The sequence below is a fragment of the Falco punctatus genome (assembly GCF_963210335.1).
Source record: "Falco punctatus genome assembly, chromosome: 7".
Lineage (NCBI taxonomy): Eukaryota > Metazoa > Chordata > Aves > Falconiformes > Falconidae > Falco > Falco punctatus.
In genome coordinates, this window is record NC_137587.1 from 30548622 (window position 1) to 30567818 (window position 19197).

General features: G+C 41.3%; 1 protein-coding gene across 4 annotated transcripts in view; it reads right to left on the minus strand.

Moving 5' to 3' along the window:
- Positions 1–970: 970 nt before the first annotated feature.
- The window catches only part of GPR68 (G protein-coupled receptor 68), a 29439-nt gene continuing 11212 nt past the window's right edge, over positions 971–19197 (minus strand). Inside the window, exons 2-3 of one of the 4 annotated variants that reach the window (XM_080396748.1) lie at positions 18908–18990; positions 971–3724 (exon numbers count right to left, since the gene is read on the minus strand). In XM_080396748.1, coding sequence (XP_080252874.1) covers positions 2507–3583 — 1077 coding nt within the window. In that variant the 5' untranslated portion in view covers positions 3584–3724; positions 18908–18990 and the 3' untranslated portion in view covers positions 971–2506. Of the gene's footprint in view, positions 8045–8076; positions 9408–18907; positions 18991–19197 lie in introns of those variants that run through there. The other 3 variants (XM_080396750.1, XM_080396751.1, XM_080396749.1) reach the window with 3 other exon arrangements.

The following is a 19197-nucleotide window of genomic DNA, read 5'->3' on the forward strand; positions in this document are numbered from 1 at the left end:
TTTCTCTAATGTGTTTTTAACATCCCTTCTCATGTGCAGTCCCAAGCACTGTATTTAATCCAATAACAATGTGTAGCATGTCTCTAGCAACCACAGTAGGACCCTTGGTTGACTGGTTTCTGGCTGAGATGGAAAGCAAAGCTCTGAGTGAGAGTTACCTTCTTCCCACATTGGTTACAGTTCTGCAGCCTAAGCCTAACAGTTACACTATAGAAAGGATTGATAAAATATTGACTTCAGGGGAAAAAAAGAGAAGGAAGAAAAAAAAAAGAAGAAAAAATTCTCCCCCTTCTCTTGTGGGCTAGCAGGTTAAACATTGAGAACTGTAGCAGAATGCTGGACTTCATTACACAAGTTTCCATCTGATTTGAAACTGCAGCAGCTGACCAAAAGCTGGCCACATCAAAGTACAAATTCAAATAAGCCTTAATCCCTCAGATGACAGTTTGATGTAATATGGCATGCTCTGCATTCCAGCTGTCTAATTTAAACAACGTGGGTAACTGTAAAGAAGTAAAGCATAAACAGGAAAACAAATATTTCATCCTAGAACAAACCATGTGTGTGTCTTAACCGCCTGCCAGGTCATTGGAGTCCAAGCAGTTGGCTCGGTGCTTAACAAAATAGAAGCACGGCATTACGGCAGTGGCGAGTCCTGGCCTTACAACCCCGTCGATACAGGAGATCAGAACAAAGATTAGGAGAAAGTAAAGCTAAACAGCACTAATGATCACAAGAAAAAAAATGCATATATAAGGTAATTAATCCAGCTTGGCGACTGGTCTAAGGATAAAGAAATGTAAAATAATTAAACAAACCAAATGTTAACCTATGCAAACCTAATCCCCTCCTGGGAGTAGGGACACGAACCCTTTCTGAAAGAGACAGGAGAAGATTTGTAGTCTCACAAATAGAAATTGTGGGCTAAACTCATAAGATAGTTATTTCAAACAAAGAGTGAACAAATATATGAAGAAAATAATAAAAATATCCTTTATTAAACACATCCCTAAATTATTTCTAATATTGCACTCTCAAGGTGGTTTCCAGAAAACTGTTAGAATATAATCCTTTCAGAAACCGACGACAAGCAAGGCTGTATTACCGTGACATACTTCAGATACCAGGAGTAGACTATCTGTCTAGAGAATCTTTTGACATTTGGGGCGGGCAAGAAACTAAACTGATTATACTGCTGGAAGTTATCAGCTCCAGGTTGCAGGGAGAGAGGTGCCTCAAGAAAGGTTTCAAACCAGAAAAGTGAAAGGACAAGGCAACATTCATGGTGTAATGGTTACAGATACAACAAGGTGTGAGGAGCAGATCACAAAGAATCATCATACAGAGAATCATCATACAGGATTCATGAGTATAATGGGGGGGGGGGGGGGGGGGGATGGGACGGAACTAGAGAGGAAATGGTCGTAGAAACAATTCTGTAGAGCACAACTCCTGCATCTTTAACTGCTATTAACTCCTCTTATTCCTGTCTTTTGTTTCTGTCTAAACCAGGAAACAGAACATTCATACATCATATTTCTGATAGTGTATTTCCTGAACAATGACCAAACCTTAAACAATAGTATCTGTGGGAGAAAAGAGACTTTGATCAGAATCCATTTAACAGCTTCCCTGACAAATGTGTTGTTAATTAATTGCCTACATGGTCTGTTCTGCACAAGACACACAGATTGTGATGGACACAATCAAATCCTTAGGAAGGTGTAGTAGAATTTAGACGTAACTAAATTTGTCTTTGAACACAGTGACTCAGAGAAGCACATGGGTTCAAAGTGCCTCACATACTACCAACCTCCCGTTTCTTTTCCAAGTCAACAGACCAAACTACTTATCCCCATCGGAGCCAAGAGTTCTCATACCTCTGGAAGTCAATAGCAACCTTGTGGTGAGGTTCAGCAGTCTCAGACTCAGCAGTCAACAGACAAAAGGTCTCAGCAGATGCCGAGTTCCTTGTGAATGGAATTGGTTGTTTTAGGAGGCTGGTTCTGGCATGGTCTCTGCCAGCCTCAAAACTAGCTGAAGGGGAAGTTATTTCTGAGAGTTACAGAAATGCAGGTTTTTTTCTTTTAAAAAAAGTACATATGGGGACATTAATGTGTTCTGTCTCCAACCTTTTCAACAGATGATGACAGCTTGCAGACAATTAATTTCTCTAGATGCTACAGGGGCAAACAGAAAGCAGTTAAAGACAAATTCAACAGACCCACACCCCATGAGTACTAGCTTATTCCAGTCAACGCAGGCATCAAGACAACAGGTTTTGAGTGGTGCGACAATGACAACGGACATGTGATTGTAACTGAACTGATTCAGTATGTGCTTTCCTCACTATTGGCAAGGCCCAAACACCTCCAGAAATGACCTCACTGTACTGCGTTGCTAATAAGACTTTAGGAGGTAACACTGTTGCAATACATGGATAAATCAGATGGATACACAAACAAAGCCATAGCTGCAGATTTTAGAATATCTTTTTTGATGAATGTTATAAACTGCCCATGTTAGTTGCAGAGGAGTCCTTCATTCCAGTACCATCATGTGATATTTGTAATAATCCTGGTGGTTGCTCATGCTGTGGCTTGTTGGAAGTTTCTGGAGCATTCAGTGGATAACATTCCTTTGTCTCAGTCTTCAGACACCCTAAACATGTTAAACAAGAGTCTCGCATCTTGGCAAAGTTCTGGTAAGTGCTTTCACTGGAAAAACAGTACAATACTGGATCAGCAACACAGTTAAAAGTAGTCAACAGGAGAGAAAAATGGTAAATATTAAATATTTTCTCAGCAAATGAGCAGTTGTTCTCCAACAAGCTGCGAACCACAAGAAGGATGTGGTATGGTCCAAAGCAAACTAAAAAAATGAAAACGGTGCTTGAAACCAGTCGTTTAATTTGGATTTTCTTCTTCTTTTGAGTACCGGGACTCTTGTGGACAACCCGTAAAATCCCACAGTAAGAGAAGGCCAGCAGAAAAAAGGGGAAAAGGAAGCCAGCAGAGAACCGGTAGTAATTGACATTGTGCTCCCATTCTTTGATGGGGTAGTGCTCAAAGCACACCACATGGCTGTCAGCGTCCATACTGATCTCCCCATGCGTAAAGACAAAGCAGCAGGTCATTATTTCCTTGGTCCAGATAATGATGCTTACTATCGCTGCAGCCTTCATTGTCCGAAACCGTTGAAAGCGAAAAGGGTGCACTACTGCAAGGTAGCGGTCAATGGAGATGCAGCAGAGGAAGCCCACACTGATATAGATATTCTCATACAGGATGATGCCACAAATCTTGCACAGCAGCTCATCGTAGGTCCAATTGTCATGCTGTAAAACATACTGAAGCCAAAATGGCAAAGAAAATAGATAGAGCAGGTCTGCTACGGTCAAATTGCAAAGATAGACACCCAATTCATTTTTAGCCTTAATCTGTAAATACCCATAGTACAGTGACAGGCAGTTAGCTGGCAAGCCTAATACAAATACAAATACATATACCACAGGGGATAATGTCTGGTGAATATCATGATTAATAGTGCACTTCTCAGTTGCATTCTCTGTGAAATTCACCATCTTCTACCTCTCCCCGTGTATCACTCATCAGGATCCTGAATGAACAGATGTAAAATTTAATTTTATTCTGTTTCATGTATCGCTCATCTCTTCCACAAACCTTTAGGCTGAAGCGATGACTTGCTGCAGGATGTTAACAACCTGAAGGTAAAACACATGAAAATCTTCAGAAGGGATACGATTGTCAAATATATAGTACCATTTTCAGTAAGCTGCTTTTTCCTAGCCTTAAATTTCTTACAGTCTTTGATAGAAGGTAAAGCCTTTCTGGGAGATCATGATTCATATAAGTCCTAGTACTTAGCAGAAAAGTACCAGAAAATTTTCTGTCCAAGAATCCCAAAGCAAATTACAAACATTTGTCATTTTAGATTATCTAAAGCATCTAAAAGGTGAAGAAATATTCTCTCTGCTTTGCAGGTGAGACACAAAACCAGTAATACAGTAATATGGTTTTTCCATGATGGAAAAAATGCCTCTGGCAAACCAGAAGTCCCCTCAAACTTCCTTACAGGATGCAGGGTGCACAAAAAAATTTATTTTGAATTTCCATTTCTTAGATTTCCCTTTAGATACAAGATACCATGGAATATGCTGTTCAACCCATCAGGATAAAAAAATAATGGAATTTTTAGAAGTCTCTCTTACATTTACTTGTAAACACAGCCCCAAAAGTAAGCTGTCCTTCTGTCAGAAGGACACTGTAAAAGTCTGGTACAATGTACCCCATGGTCTCAGTCCTGCAGGATATGGTATTACGGATTCCTTATTTGCCATTGACTCTCAAAAACACTCATTTACTGTTACTACATACACATTTGTATCTTTCCTTTTCATTTTCATCGAATATGAATGTGATTGTTTTTACCTGAAGAATCTTCCTTAATCAATGCACATACCCGTACAAATCATTCCTATACTATTACTATTTAAGACACAAACATCACCGCTGACAATGGGTTAGCACTCAGTTCAACTAGGACAAGCATTCAGCCTTAAGGCAGCCCGCAGTGATTAAACCCTAGAGTAAACGAAGTATTACATTCAGCATTTTATGACCTCAAGTGATATATTCACACTGACACAAATGCTCAGTTGGAAAACAATTTTCAAATTGGAAAACAGTGGGGCAGACTGTGCCCACTCTGAAGGGGATGTATGTTTTACCTGATGATGCAGAACAGTGAGACTATATTTCTTTCAGTCTCTTCCAAGAAAATACATGGTTGTAGCATATACTTCTGTAAGGTTAACAGTTTGTGTGCTCTTCCTACAGCTTCAGTTAATATGGACTCAAAAGGAGACAACACTGTTCGGGGACGAACATAATGCCTTGTTGCTTTTTCCTGTTTAGTATCCTAATTCGTATTCTTGTCATCTTCTGTCCTGTCTAGGAATATACAATTTTTTCCAAGGCAATCCTTATGAAAACGACAGTAAAATTACTGTAAGCTGCAGCATTTGAGGATATTACTGCCAAATATTTTTTTTTTTATTTTTGTTTTAATACTGATGGCCTTTGCTCCTGCAGAAACTGAAAAGAAAACCAAATTTTGCTTTAGGTCAGAAAATAATTGCCTGGCTGAAATAACTGACCAAACCTGCAAAGACTTTCAGTGTTTGGCCTCAAACAGTGTAGCACAGTCCCACAAAAATCACAACAAACTCAAGGGCGCACGTAATTATTTAGGAATTAGAACATGCTTTTCATTCATTTGCTTTTTTCTTACCAAAAGGCAGAACATCAGCCCGAGTTTTGGTGGAAGTATTCTTGGGGATTTCACACACCTTCAATCATGAAACAACAGGCCAACGTAAGCTCATCTCTCTCAAAACTTCTAACTTCAATGTCCAGCGATCTTGTGCAAAAGACTGGTCAAGCTTAGCAGAGTGCAAGCTCCTCTCACTCTCACACAGCTCCTTTGGGGGTTAATAGACTCATTCCCTCCACTGTGGGTGGCACAATAGTTATAATGGATAAATCAAGCAGAGCAGGAGAAATGCTCCTTAAAGGAGCGAGTCACCAAACTGGTTCAGTTTGAATTTTGCTCCAAGAGACTGCCATAACCTTCCCACAGAATAAGCATGATAATGTTAGCAGTGCAGACACATACAGCAGAAATTAATCACTAAAGTTATGTACAAATTTCCCAAAGGACTGTTACTTAGGAGCCATTAGCTCTCCTGTAACACTAACCAGTTTCTTAATGGCTTTATAACCATCATGCAACTCTTCTGCCTACAGGAGACCTGGCTCCACACCCACAAGGACAGCACACAGAATCTTTGCCAAGGCAGATTTGATAACCTACTTACATCACCTACCTTTTCCAAACCAGAGCTCCAGGACAAGTACAATTGTATTTGAGTTTGTATTTGATACCATTTCACTTCTGTATGCTAATTTGGTGACTTTTACATGTAAGAGTTAGCCTGCACAGAATGATTGGCACACCTAGTTCTAGTCTAAAATGCCTAAAAATCTGGGATCTATTGTCTGATCTACCAGCTAAAAGTGTCCAGGCAGTGTCCAGCTTCTGCTGATGAAGCCAAATAGTAATTCAAAAGCTGTTGACAATTTTGAAAAGTCACTGTCTTTATATGTCTAGCATAGTTCAACAGCGCTGAGTTCCGTTCAGTGTTACCCAGCCAGTTACATACCAGTCAGTATGCATCGTGGTGTGAGAAAAAGGAGATGTACCCTACAGCTGCACAGTTTTTTTGAAAATGTTTATTTTCCTTTAAGGACTCAAAATGTTTTTATTAAATTATGTTTACATAACAGAGAACATGATTGTAAAACTCATTTCTGTTTAGCTTAAAAGTCTTGCCAGAATGCAGAAAGTGGAGGCAACAGCAAAAGTCTTATTGATATGACATTATGCTAATATAATATATACTTATTATTACAGCAACATTTCCTGCTCCTGGAGGAAGTGCTGGACAGGGGGCAGGAAGAGAAGGCTGGCTGTTATGAATCTCTTTGCCTTGTGCTAACAAACCCTCCCTGATTTCAAAGATGGGGATGAAAAACAAAGGTCCAGATTCTTGCTTGTACAATAGATGTGTTGTACTGCTCTTCTGGTCAGCAGCAGCAGCGAGCCAGGAAATCCTCCCCTTGTTTCAGCCTCCTCAGCACATGGGCTCTGGGGCAACCTTAGTGCCCTCTGACCCCTTGTGCCTGGCTAGGAAGAGGCTCAATAGCCAAATGGAAAATATAAAGGCAGTTCCTCTTTCCCATCTCACTAAGTATAGTAAAAATGGCTCTGTGCCGGCCAAGGAGTGAAACTGTATGATTTTCCAAGAAACCTGGTATCAAAGTACTGCGATAGCAGTGTTAAACACATGGGTGCAGAAGAGCCCACCTTATTATTAAAAACATAATGCACAATACTTTACAAGCCATCTGGAAAAGTGGAAACTAAAGGAAAGTTGATGGAGGGTATAGGAGAGAAAAGAAGAATAGCTCCCCCCATTCCTTACTGACCTTGTCTGGGTAGGAAGAGGAGAAAAATGAAAAAGTTGCTGTATGAAAAACATCTGGGGTGCAGATAATTGTAAAGCTGAAAGTTATGAACAGGTACACACAGGCATTCCTTTTAGACAGCTTTAATGTGGAAATCATGCAGCTGTGATTTTTTAGAGCGTAGTTTATGTAACACCTTCAGTATCACAAAGTCTGCAGACACTTCCAGGCAATACTTCTCTCTCGTATATGCCCGTATCATTTAGATGATACACATCTAAACTGAAGTCTGGGAAACAAATTAGAAGAGTCTTGCCATCTACATCAGCTCCAAACAATTCTCTTGTTCCTGGACTAAAAATAAAGCCAAGGAGGCTTCACAAGCCTCACTTTTTCTTGATTTAAGCAAGCCAACTTTCACTGCTTGCTGAGCAGTTTAACAACAGGTTCTTTTCTTCCCAGTTTCTTTGTGCCTTAACTATTGAACAAAATCATGACTCCCCAACGCACCGAACCACAGAGCAGCTCAGACATTAAGCGCTGCCTGCTGGCACAGCACAGGAAATAGCTCAGAGCCACTTACAACAGCCTCTTCAGCTCGGACCAAGTACTAGCATGGAGTTTGGGTGGATTTTTTCCAGTTTCAGTGAACATTGCTACAATTTTCCTCATCAGAAATCTGCCTGGAATTAGACATACGTATTTTTAGCAGAGACAAATGGGACTGCACCAAAGGACTACTTTGTAGGAATTTGCAGAAGTACACAGCTTGTCTCATTCGCAAAGTACCCATGTCTGTGAACAGGGAGCATAATGTAGTCGTGTATCTTTATGTGACAGTAGCTCTCTTGCTGTTTAATCTGTCCCTGCACCTGTCACACACTGCAGACAGGCCTCGGTCACTTGGTTATCATAGCAGGACTTCAACTGTGCCGCATGTCTTGGAACCAGAAACCAGAGGTTGTTTCAGTTTAGGATTTGGTTCAGATCATTACCTACACAAACACCAGCCCTTAAATTCACACACTAAGCTTCCCACAACGCTTGAGGGTTTGTCAGCTTGGTTTGATCCTGGTTCACAAAGCCTGAAAAAATAAGGTCATGTAAAGATGCTGGGAAGCAGTGACCAGCAGAAGAGACTAGGGACTGGTCAAACAATAGAAAATGGTCAGAAACCAGCTAATACCCTTAGAGTAAGTTTTGGGAAAAAAATGTAGAAGAAAGTGGAAACTGGGGTACATGGCTAAGTATGAGGAAATGGCACAATGATGTCTGGATTCAATTGGAACAATTATGATGTAAAAGACAGACCTATTGGAGCAGGTGCAGAGGAGGGCCACAATAATGATCAGAGGGATGGAACGCCTCTCTTATGAGGAAAGGCTGAGAGAGCTGGGATTGTTCAGCCTGGAGAAAAGAAGGCTCCAGGGAGACCTTACTGAGGCCTTTCAATACTTGAAGGGGGCTTATAAGAAAGATGGGAACAGACTTTTGAATAGGGCCTGCAGCAACGGGACAAGGGGCAATGGTTTTAAATTGAAAGAGGGTAGATTCAGACTAGACATAAGGCAGATTTTTTTTGTGATGAGGGTGATGGAACACTGGCACAGGTTACCTAGAGAGGTGGTAGCTGCCCCATCCCTGAAAACGTTCAGGATAAGGTTGGGTGGGGCTCTGAGCAACCTGATCTAGTTGAAGATGTCCCTGCTCATTGTAGGGGGTTTGGACTGTTAAAAGTCCCTTCCAACCCAAGCCAGTCTATGATTCTATGATTCTAAAAGGGTCACAAGTAGAGCTATGAAAGGCAATGAAGAATGTTTCTATTAACGCACAAGAAAAGTAAAGGGAGAGAACATATGAGGCACAAACAGAGATCTAAACATAGCTGAAATACTTGCTGATATTTTATATTCCAATTTTTAGAACCAAAACTGTGACCCAGCATCTAGCAGAATTGTTTTTAACAGTAGGATGGGAGCACAGAAAAAATAGATAAGCAAAGGCTAATAGATATTTTGAAAGTCTATGTGCGCTCTGAGGGAATGAACGAAAGCAATATGTGAACTATTGTTGATGATGTTTCAGAAATTATGGTGGACCGGGGTAAAAGAGACATAACAACTGTCTTGTAAAAAGAGTAGTTGGATAATTATACAACACTAAGCCTAGCTTTAACGCGAACAAGACATCAGACAATCAATATAAATATCCATGCATTTACAGACTGACTCGCAGCTGTGGAGACTCACCTCAAGTGAATCTTGCCATACTTCTGGAGAAGATGAAGTTGGCTGGGATAGGCAACAGCACTTAATTCACACCCTACCTCAGAAAGACAGGAGAAGCTAGGACTTCCAGGTCCTTCTCTGCCAGCCCCCAGCCTGTACTGGTGCGTGGGGTTGCTCCTCCCTTGGTGCAGGACCCTGCACTCGCCTTTCCTGAACTTCATTGGGTTCCTCTCTGCCCAGCTCTCCAGCCTGCCCAGGTCTCGCTGAATGGCAGTGCAGCCAGCTGGTGAATCAGCCACTCCTCCCAGTTTGTGTCATCAGCAAACTGGCTGAGGGTACCCCCAGTCCCTTCATCCAGGTCACCGATGGATAAGTTGAACAGGACTGGACCCACCACTGACCCCTGGGGAACACCAGGAGCTACAGGCCTCCAGCCGGGCTCTGTGCCACTGACCACAACCCTCTGAGCTCTGCCAGTCAATCCACCTCACTGTCCATTCATCTAACCCACACTTTCTGAGCTTACCTATGAGCATGTTATGGGAGACAGTGTCAAATGCCTTGCTAAAATGGAGGTAGACAACATTCACCGCTCTCCCCTCATCTACCCAGCCAGCCATTACACCACAGAAGGCTACCAGGTTGGTCAGGCATGATTTCCCCTGGGTGAATCCATGTTGACAACTCCTGATAACCCTCTTTTCCTCCACACAGTTAGAGATGACATCCAGGATGAGCTGTTCCATCACCTTTCCAGGGATGGAGGTGGGGCTGACCAGCCTGCAGTTTCCTGGGTCCTGCTCGTTTTGAAGACTTGAATGCCGTTAACTTTCCTCCAGTCCTCAAGCACCTCTCTTCCATGGCCTCCCAAAGATGATGGAGAATGGCTTAGCAATAACATCTGCCAGCTCCCTCAGCACTTGGAGGTGCATCCCATTGAGGCCTATGGATTTGTGAGTGTCAGGTTTACGTAAATTATCTCTAACCTGATCCTCCTCAACCAAGGGAAAGTCTTCTTTTCTCCAGACTTTCTCTCTTGCCTCCAGGGTCTGGGATTCTTGAGGACTGGCCTTGGCAGTAAAGACTGAAGCAAAGGCGGCATTCAGTAACTCCACCTTCTCTGTATCCTTCATCACCAGGGCACCCACCTTATTCAGCCCACATTTTCCCTAGTCATCTTTTTCCTACTGATATACTTGAAGAAGCCCTTCTTGTTGTCCTTGACATCCCTCACCAAACAGACTTAGCCTTCCTTATTGCATCCCTGCATGTTCTGGCAATGTTCACATATTCTCCCCAAGTGGCCTGCCCCTTTTCCACATATTGTAAACTTCCTTCTTCTGTTTGAGGTTTGCCAGAAGCTCCTTGCTCATCCATGCAGGTTTCCTGCCCCTTTTGCTTCATTTCTTACTCATAGGGATGCAATCACTTCACTTTACAAAATTACTTTACTTTTGTCATTGTATAACTCCATTTATAAACCTATTGTCAAAGAAGGAAGCCAGCAACATTTTTTCAGAACCCACATAAACAAAAGACTAATTAGTCACTGCTGTCCAGTTTTCCCTAGCACAGACATGCAATTATTCACAGCATTGGGTAAATCACTCCATTTGCTCAAACTTTGAAATCCTGGGAATTTGTCCCAACCTCTTAATTTCTGTTTACCAAATTTCTCCGAAGTCTGAAGTAAGCTTTTTACATTAAATATTTCATCACTCAAACTTCAGATGCCATCTGGCCCACAGTGGTGGGGTGGCTGAGAGTTTCATGCCTTCAACTTGTAAATTTGTCATTAGGAACCGATCATGTGGATCTGAGTAGAAGGTTCATGTTAAAATACTTGAATCATTTTTTTTTTTTCCTCATAGTGAATTTAACACTTGTTGAAAGCACTAGATTTGACATGACCATAAACTGAGAAATTTGACCTGTGCAGCCTAACATGAGCTACGTGGGCTGATGAATGAATGTAACTAGAAGCCAATGAAAATAGCCCATGTCTATTAGCCACATAATTAATTAAAATAAGTTAATGACCTCTAAATCTAGTTCCAATGCTCATTTCCCATCAGTAATGACATGGTAATGGAGTTTAATCTTACAAGTGCCTTGGCCCATAGATCATGAAGCTCTGTAAGGAACAGCTGAATCAGTATGGATCACACATCTAATAGTTCTATATTCAACTCACTTCGTACGTCAAACCAACAAACAAATTCTCGATTAAGCAGGAAGCCACCTAGAAAGCAAGCAGCTGAGCACTTCTGAATGGCCATAAGAGCTAAGGTACCACACACCAGTAACTTACAGTAACACAGTACCCTGTAAGCTACACTGGGAGAACTTGCTGAAACGCAAAACTTATATTCCTGGAAAATGTCAATATTTCAGAAGAAAAAGCCCTGAATAATCCAAGAGGTTATCATCCTAGGCTCACATTTGTCATTTTAATTAGAGCACTGACTACCCAGCTTCTTTCTTACCTGATGTGCAAACTGCTGTATACGACATATTATGTATTTCCGTATGATACGAGAAGTCAGTAATAAAGCATGTCCTATTTTACAGCAGAACACCAGGAAGGATGTGGGTGTTCCAGGGGTCACATACTGAACTGAAGTCAACCACACAATTTTACAGAACACCCACATACTCATTTCACATTGGGACATCTCAGCAGCCTGTAGGTACTAGACCTCTGCCCTGTGCACCTCTGCAAGGCTCTACAGAGGTGCACAGATCCTCTGGGATCTGCTGGTTGTGGTTAGGAGAAATGCAGGGGAAACGTCAGAAGTCTAGCAAAGCCAAAGAATGAGGCAGTTGGGCTTGTTTAGTCTAAAGAAGACCAGATTGAGGGCAAACACAGCAAAAACCTTCAAACATGTAAAAGATTGTTGGAAAGATGAGAGAGGCTGGGTTAAACACCATGAAAATCTTTCCACTAACAAAGGCAAATGGAGCACCAGGGTAGATGGTACATGGAAGTAGAGCTGTCATCACAGAAGGTCTTAAAGTTTGGCAGACAACCTGAGAATGGTTCAGCTGATGCCCCTTGAAGGCAAAGAAATATCTGGGGAGCTCTCAGGGCCTTCCCATTCTGTTCTCCACTATTGTTTGCCAGGTAACTTGGCACAACTCGTCCCTCTTAGCGACATGCAATATATAGCATGGAAACAAATTGTATTGTACAATTGACATGAAGTAAAATAATTTCCACAAAGGAATTGTGTTTTGAAACAAATCATAATTTTCCAATTATTTTTTATGAAATAGCTTTCATTTTGAAAGTTTTTTCCTAGAACTGAAAGCTGTAGCAAAGTGACATCTATTTAAGTTCACATGCACAAAAACTGTACCAAAACCCCCATGTTCTGCTGCTGAACCATTTCATTTCAGGTTTTTATGACTTTGGACTTCTTAGATGAGGCCTGCACATATGAAGGACAACTTGACACGAAGGGTAAGGAAGGCAGGTAGGATAATAGGCACAGTCAATGCAGTATCTCAGACTACTTCGTAGTCATTATCTAGGATTAGGATGTTTTTACCAAATGCAAGATTTGAACAACCGGCTGAGCACAGGGAAGTGCTAAAAAGAAACACCACTTTGGAAAATCCCTATTTATGGTAATAAGATCATACAGTGTCTAATTTCAGGCAAGCAATTCAAGTGGTATTGGTGAATCACATAAGAGGAATTAGTCATGCTATAGCTGCCTCAAAGCTTTTAAAAATGACCCTCATCTGTCCCCTCCTTGCTGCTGTTAAAGATCAGCCAGGTGGATGTCATGACCCTCCAAGTATTTCACTGCTGAGCTGTTGCGATTAGTTCCTACCACATGGAACATCTCTCCAAGACTTTGTGGATGACTTGCCTGAGTACAAGACAACAGGAGGAGGAAAACACATCAACATCAATTTCTGCAGAAATCTTAAATCCCTGTATTCCTCAGAGAACAACTCCAAGTCTTCCCTTCCCCTCAACTAAAACCTCAGCCAAGTCAAATTCCCTGTCCTCACAAGCCTCCTTGATGCAGAAGCCAAAGCACTGTGCTGTTTCTATTGGCACAAGCAGCAGGCAAGTAAGTAATGATCAATCACAGACAACAGAACTGCTTATAATCCTGAATCTGTGCTGATCCTCATTTAAAATGGCAATGCAAGAAAAGCCAAGATTACACGGGCCTTACTGATTAGAAACCATATAAACCGTGATCAACATGCAATATTACCAGTAAGGAACAAGGAGTGGAACAACAGTGTTGTAGCCTGTGATTGAGAAATAGGAACTTTACCCTTCTGAACTAAAAGAGTTCTGATTCATTTTACCATCTACATCGTTGGGGAAAATCACTCTTCTGACTCATTTTCCCAAACTGTGTATTACTGCCTCATTTGATGTTGCAGCCTGCTCTGACACCAAGTACTGTGCTCCATCAGACAATGCCAGATGTCTTACATATAGATCAGTGACTTAAAGTTTAGGTCATATTTCTATTGAATTTCCATGATTTTTGGCTTCCTTGGTTTGCCAGCATGCCCCTCTACCCCCAGCACTGCCATACAGCCCCTGCTTCACAGACCAACTGCCCAAAGGGGGCCATAGCCTTGTGGGAGTCACTCCACAGATTTCTTAGCAGCCTAAGCATGGGCCACCCACTTATAGCACATGGGCCATAGCACACTGCTGGCATCCCATACCAGTCAGCATTCACAAACCAAGGCTGAGCACAGCGAGCCAGATATTAAGCCTGTACCTTTGCCCAGATGCTTATGGCACTATACAGATACAGTCAATGCATATATTGAGAGCAACTTGCTCTCTGTACCCATATGCTTTCACAGACAGGGGAGGGGATGCCAACAACATGCAAGACAGTCCCCTGTGCCAAGACTCCCCAGCATCACTCTCTGGTTACAAGGGAAAACTTTTGTTCAAAAACTAACAGGCTGGATACCAAAGCTGGGCCAAAATATCTTTCTGCTTGCATCTTTTATAATGCCACCGCCTCCAGACAGAGCAAGGTATAATTAAACCCAAGTATCAGCACATCATACCCTCCCAAACAGAACTATGTCATTAACCAAAAGCAGTTTGGAAAGCAACTAAACATCCATCAGTACAATTTTGCCTCCTCCTCTACTGATAGTTCAGCGGATAGAACTGATTTTGCAGTGCTGCTGACAAACAGTAGCTTGGGACATCAATAATCAGTGTTTGACCAATAATGTTTGACAAATGGTAAAGGCAATCTCAGAGAAAAATTTTGCTTGCTAGGTCTAACTGAAATGTGGTTGAAACTCTGCTGTGTTTAAAAAAGACTGAGCACATCTCCTGTTCAAGGAGAACATTAATGCTTTCATTATTCCATGCATCAGCAAATAATGATATATTCTATAAAGTCATCCCTTTTAAAATTGCTATTTTCTGCATATATGATTCACTATATGATTAATTTTGTGCAGCAACAGTTTTAAGACATGGTAAAGTGAAAAGCTATTTACAATATTTGGAGATATTTTTCCCTTCCCTCATTTTTCTTTGACTTCATTCTTTTTCTTCTGTTTGGATTTATTTTAATCGAAGAGACAAAGTTAATCATAGGATAGGAGCCTGTTCAACTGAAGCATGCATGCTGTTGCCATTTAAAACTGGAATAATGCTTTTGTGCCTTTGTCCTATGTGTTTCTGGCTTACACTGATCCCTATTCTGCATTTCAGACATGTTTCTGTTCTAGATCTAGTTCTTTCTAGTCTAGCACACCATCTGCCCTTTCACGCACTACTGTTTAGCCGTGCTCGTTTCCTTCTCAGTTAAGTCTTTTTTGTCTCCAGTTCCGTATTTCTGTATTTCTTCCTTGGATCCAGCATTGGGGGTGGGTGGGGGTGTGCTTGCATGCACACGCATTTGTGCATGTCTTCAAATAGTCCCCATCTAGTCTGCAGAGATTTAACTCTTCTAAGTTATTCCTTTTTGCTGCCTTTAATACTAAGCTTCCTCCTTTTTTGCAATTTCCCTTTTGGAGATTTACCAAGTTTCCTGTAGATCTAAGTCAATATTCGCATGTGAGGCGTGTTCTCCAGTGTTATTTCTCAGACTTCTCACGATTATGTAGAAGCAGCACGCCTTGCAGAAGGTTTTCCTCTGTGCTCTTTCCCTTGTTGTTCTCACTCCCTAGATGACTATTGAAAACTTTGGTCCTTTCTTGGTTGTTTTTTTTTTTTTTTTTTTTTTCATTTGAGGATACAGGACTCCAACAACCTAGTCCCCAAATGATAAATAATTCTAAACAAAGTGCTGGCATCTGTATTTGCAGGCTTGCTTACATGTTCATTTCCTAACTTTAATTTCCTTAATTCCTTTAATTTTCAGTTTTAAAATATTTTACCAGTCACATGATTTTGTTAGTGTCTTGTTTTCATTAAGATTTAAACAAAGTCTGGCCTTTCCCTACTCCCAAGTGCTTTCGTTTCCTGATGTACATGAATTCATCTTCCCTCCTCCGTTTTCTTAGTCATACCTTGAAACTGCCTCTCTATACCTCTGTCTGGCCTTGCATATGGTGTGAGAAGCCTTCCTCAGCACAGTGCTGCTGAATTTGTGCACTTCAGCATCCTGCCTAAGAGCCTAAATGTTCTTCCCAGCACTTTTCCATCCCACCCTTTGGATGACAGTGGTATCTGCATAAGCAGTGACTGCCTGCTTCCCCCGTGTCAGAGCCCCAACAGGTTTGCCATCTCTTTCCTGGGAGACAAATCCCAGCATCCAGCCTGGGGGCACAAACTCAATTATCCGTATGGCTGAAAACTGACTGACCCTTCTCTACTCTTCTTTCAAAGAAAACTGGGAGAAACAAACTGCCCATAATAATGGTATTAATCTGGATAAAAGGTTCGACACAAAAAGTGAAAAAAATAGTTGAAGAACCATGACTTCAGAAATGAAAAAAAAAAAGAAAACCAACCTTCTTCAATAGTATCAGAGAAGCAACTCACAGCAAAAGCGACAACCTTACTGTAAACCATTTCTGCTTGCCAACACACATCTGACTAGAGAAACAGGAGAGAATCAAATTCTCATTACAGGGGAGCTCTCACAAGCTCTTGGGCAGGAAATGGAAAAGCTGGCACAGGAGACGGACTCCAAACTTGAGAGATGTTCAGAAATCCAGGACCTACTCTGGGGTGGAAGTGTAAGACCATCTCTGAAATTTGGACACAAGTTCAAATTCCAAATAATAATGTCCTGACACAATAAGTAATTTTAGTTTAAGCTTGTTGCAAGATTAAAAGACAGTTACTATTTTGAAAGCTATGTCTGATCGCTTCTTAAACCTGGACCATAAAATGGATACATCCTCTAATTATATATGTTTGTAGACACTAAATCACTATCCATCACAGGTTAAAACTTTCCTTTTTCCTTTGGCAGATGAAAGACAAAGTGTTTCCAGATATAAAATTATCAAATTCCAATTGTTACAAAAATACTGAGTTATAAGAAAGCCAAACCAAAGCATCTCTGTAATAATGTTTCCATTCTTCCCTACTGAAGTTGCCCATTTTAGCATTTTATTCAGGTGTCATTAAAGTGACTTAAGTTTGATAGTTTGATTGCATTTGCTTCTGTAATGTGTTCAGGTTTGAACTCCCCTTCCTCTGTTAGCTATCTGACCTCTCTTCAAAGCTGTCTTTACTGTCGACCCATAGCAATGTGAGAGAAAGGAAGCTTGAAAGCTTGTAGAAGAAAGCAACGATGACCAGAAATGAGAAACTAGGCTTACCCTAACAGCAATAGCTGTCCGTAGCAGTTTTTGAGAGGAGAATGTCAGGACAACATCTCTCGTGGAGAGACAGTAACAGCAGCAGAATTCCCTCTCCATCACCGTAGGCCAGATCGGGTTTGCATTTCTATTTGCCCCTGGCGTGATGACAGATCTGAGCCTAAGCAGCCCCAGATCAAACTCCAAGACAACCCAGCTGGAAACAAATTTGTTGCCACAGAAACAATTTCTGGCACAAGGGCTCCATGGAGAGGAACAGAGTACACTTTTAGGTGAGCTCATTTCTCAGACTCCCTCTAGCAATGTTTTAAACCTATTATTTAGTCTTTTCTTTTCTTTTTCAGGCATATCAGCTACAGCTTCCAGATGAAGTGCCTAAAAAGTTCTCCTTTTGCTACCCAGTAGATTAACAGATTTCAAAGTGTGGTTTCTAGTGGAGAAACAGGAATTACAGTGAATGCATCCCTCAGAGAATAAACTGCAGTGTTGTTCTTAGCTTCTGCTGATTACTAATACCTTTCCTTCAAATTATCAGCCAGTTTCTTCTAAACATTAAAGCTGTTCTTTGTCTTTTTAAAACCATTGCCATTAGCTGTAAGGGCCAGCAGCTCTGCAAATGCTTCAGCTGGCAGAATAATTAATAACAAGCATTAAAAGCCACTCAAAATAAGCTTTATAGGAAAAACAAACCTCTTAGAGGAGACATTCAGCTAATTATAAGGTAATGAGCCTCACAAGGCTGCTATGTCTGGAGTTCTCTTCCCACAGTTCTTCACTTAAAAATAATCAGCAAGTTGTGTAAATGTCCTTGTGAGTCCAAAATAACTTTTTCTTTGGTTATCACCACACTAACACAAGAATAGTCAGTGGCAGTGAACCCCATGGCAACATGAATGCACCCTCAGGTCAGGTCTAGAAAAACCGGCAGGGAAAAAAAAATTCTTCTCCATGTGCTTGTTCAATGGGATCCAAGAAAACTTCCAGTTACAGCATCAGCTGGTTAATCTGAGTAACAATATCCACAGGGCTGGTTAGGGGAGGAAGATTTACGTTAATACTCCTGCCTTTGTACACCTGGCCCTGTGCAGCTGTGCTCAGCCACAGGTAAGAAGTTTACAGTCTGTCTGACCCCAGGAACCAGCCATCCCTGTGGCTGACCCTATTCAATGACATCTAGTATGATGACACCTATGTACACCTAGTTTGACTAGGACTCATTTTCCTCCCTTTTCCCCCCTTTCTCCACATCTCCCTCCCCTCTATTTTCCTACTGTCTAGGACTGCTTACACTCCTCAGGTCCCAGAACAAAGGGAGTCGATTTTTGTTCACCAGCCACAAAGTGAGATAAATACATCTCACTGAAGTTGACAAGTGACATGAGGTTTTTTAATGAGATATTGGAACTGTCACAGCTTTCTTCATTTGAAACCGTAATATTCAAACCACAATGCTGTGATGTCGACATTGTCACCTCCTCGGCTGTGGCCCGCTATCGCAGAACAATATACCACTCCATTCTATAAACCAAGTATTTTATCATGGTGTAGTCGCCAAACCCTGGAAGACTCCTAAAACTTTGGGGATGTTCCTTCTATGTTATCTTCCAAATTACAGCTGTATAGCAGCAAGTGTATAATAAGCTCAAATAGTACCTTCTGCTTCTTCCCTCATATAACAGGAAGACTTTACAATTGCATGTGTAGAAGCAGCATGATATGGGGGAATAACATACTAACAATAAGATGGGGAGGCAAGAAGGATAGGGATGAGGACAGTAAAAAATTTTGTTTCCTCAGAGAAGGAATGAAAGAGTGGCTGTTAAATACACAGGATTGACTCACTCTTACTGGCTTCTTGGTTAAAGCAAACTTGAAAGAAGTGGTCAGACACCATGCTCTTCTGGAGCCAGTGTAAACACAGGGTGCTAATGTGGAAAAAGTCACGGAAGGAACTGATTAACATACTGCTCAGAAAGTCCCATAGTGCTCACAAATGACAGTGTCATGTCTTATGAGCCTAAGTGTAGTTATTTTTCCTTGCCTCACTGTTAAGTTTCCTTAAATTTGTATTAATAAATACCTGCGTATGTTCCCAACAGAAAAGGACAGGACATAGCCGCTATATTCTTCTA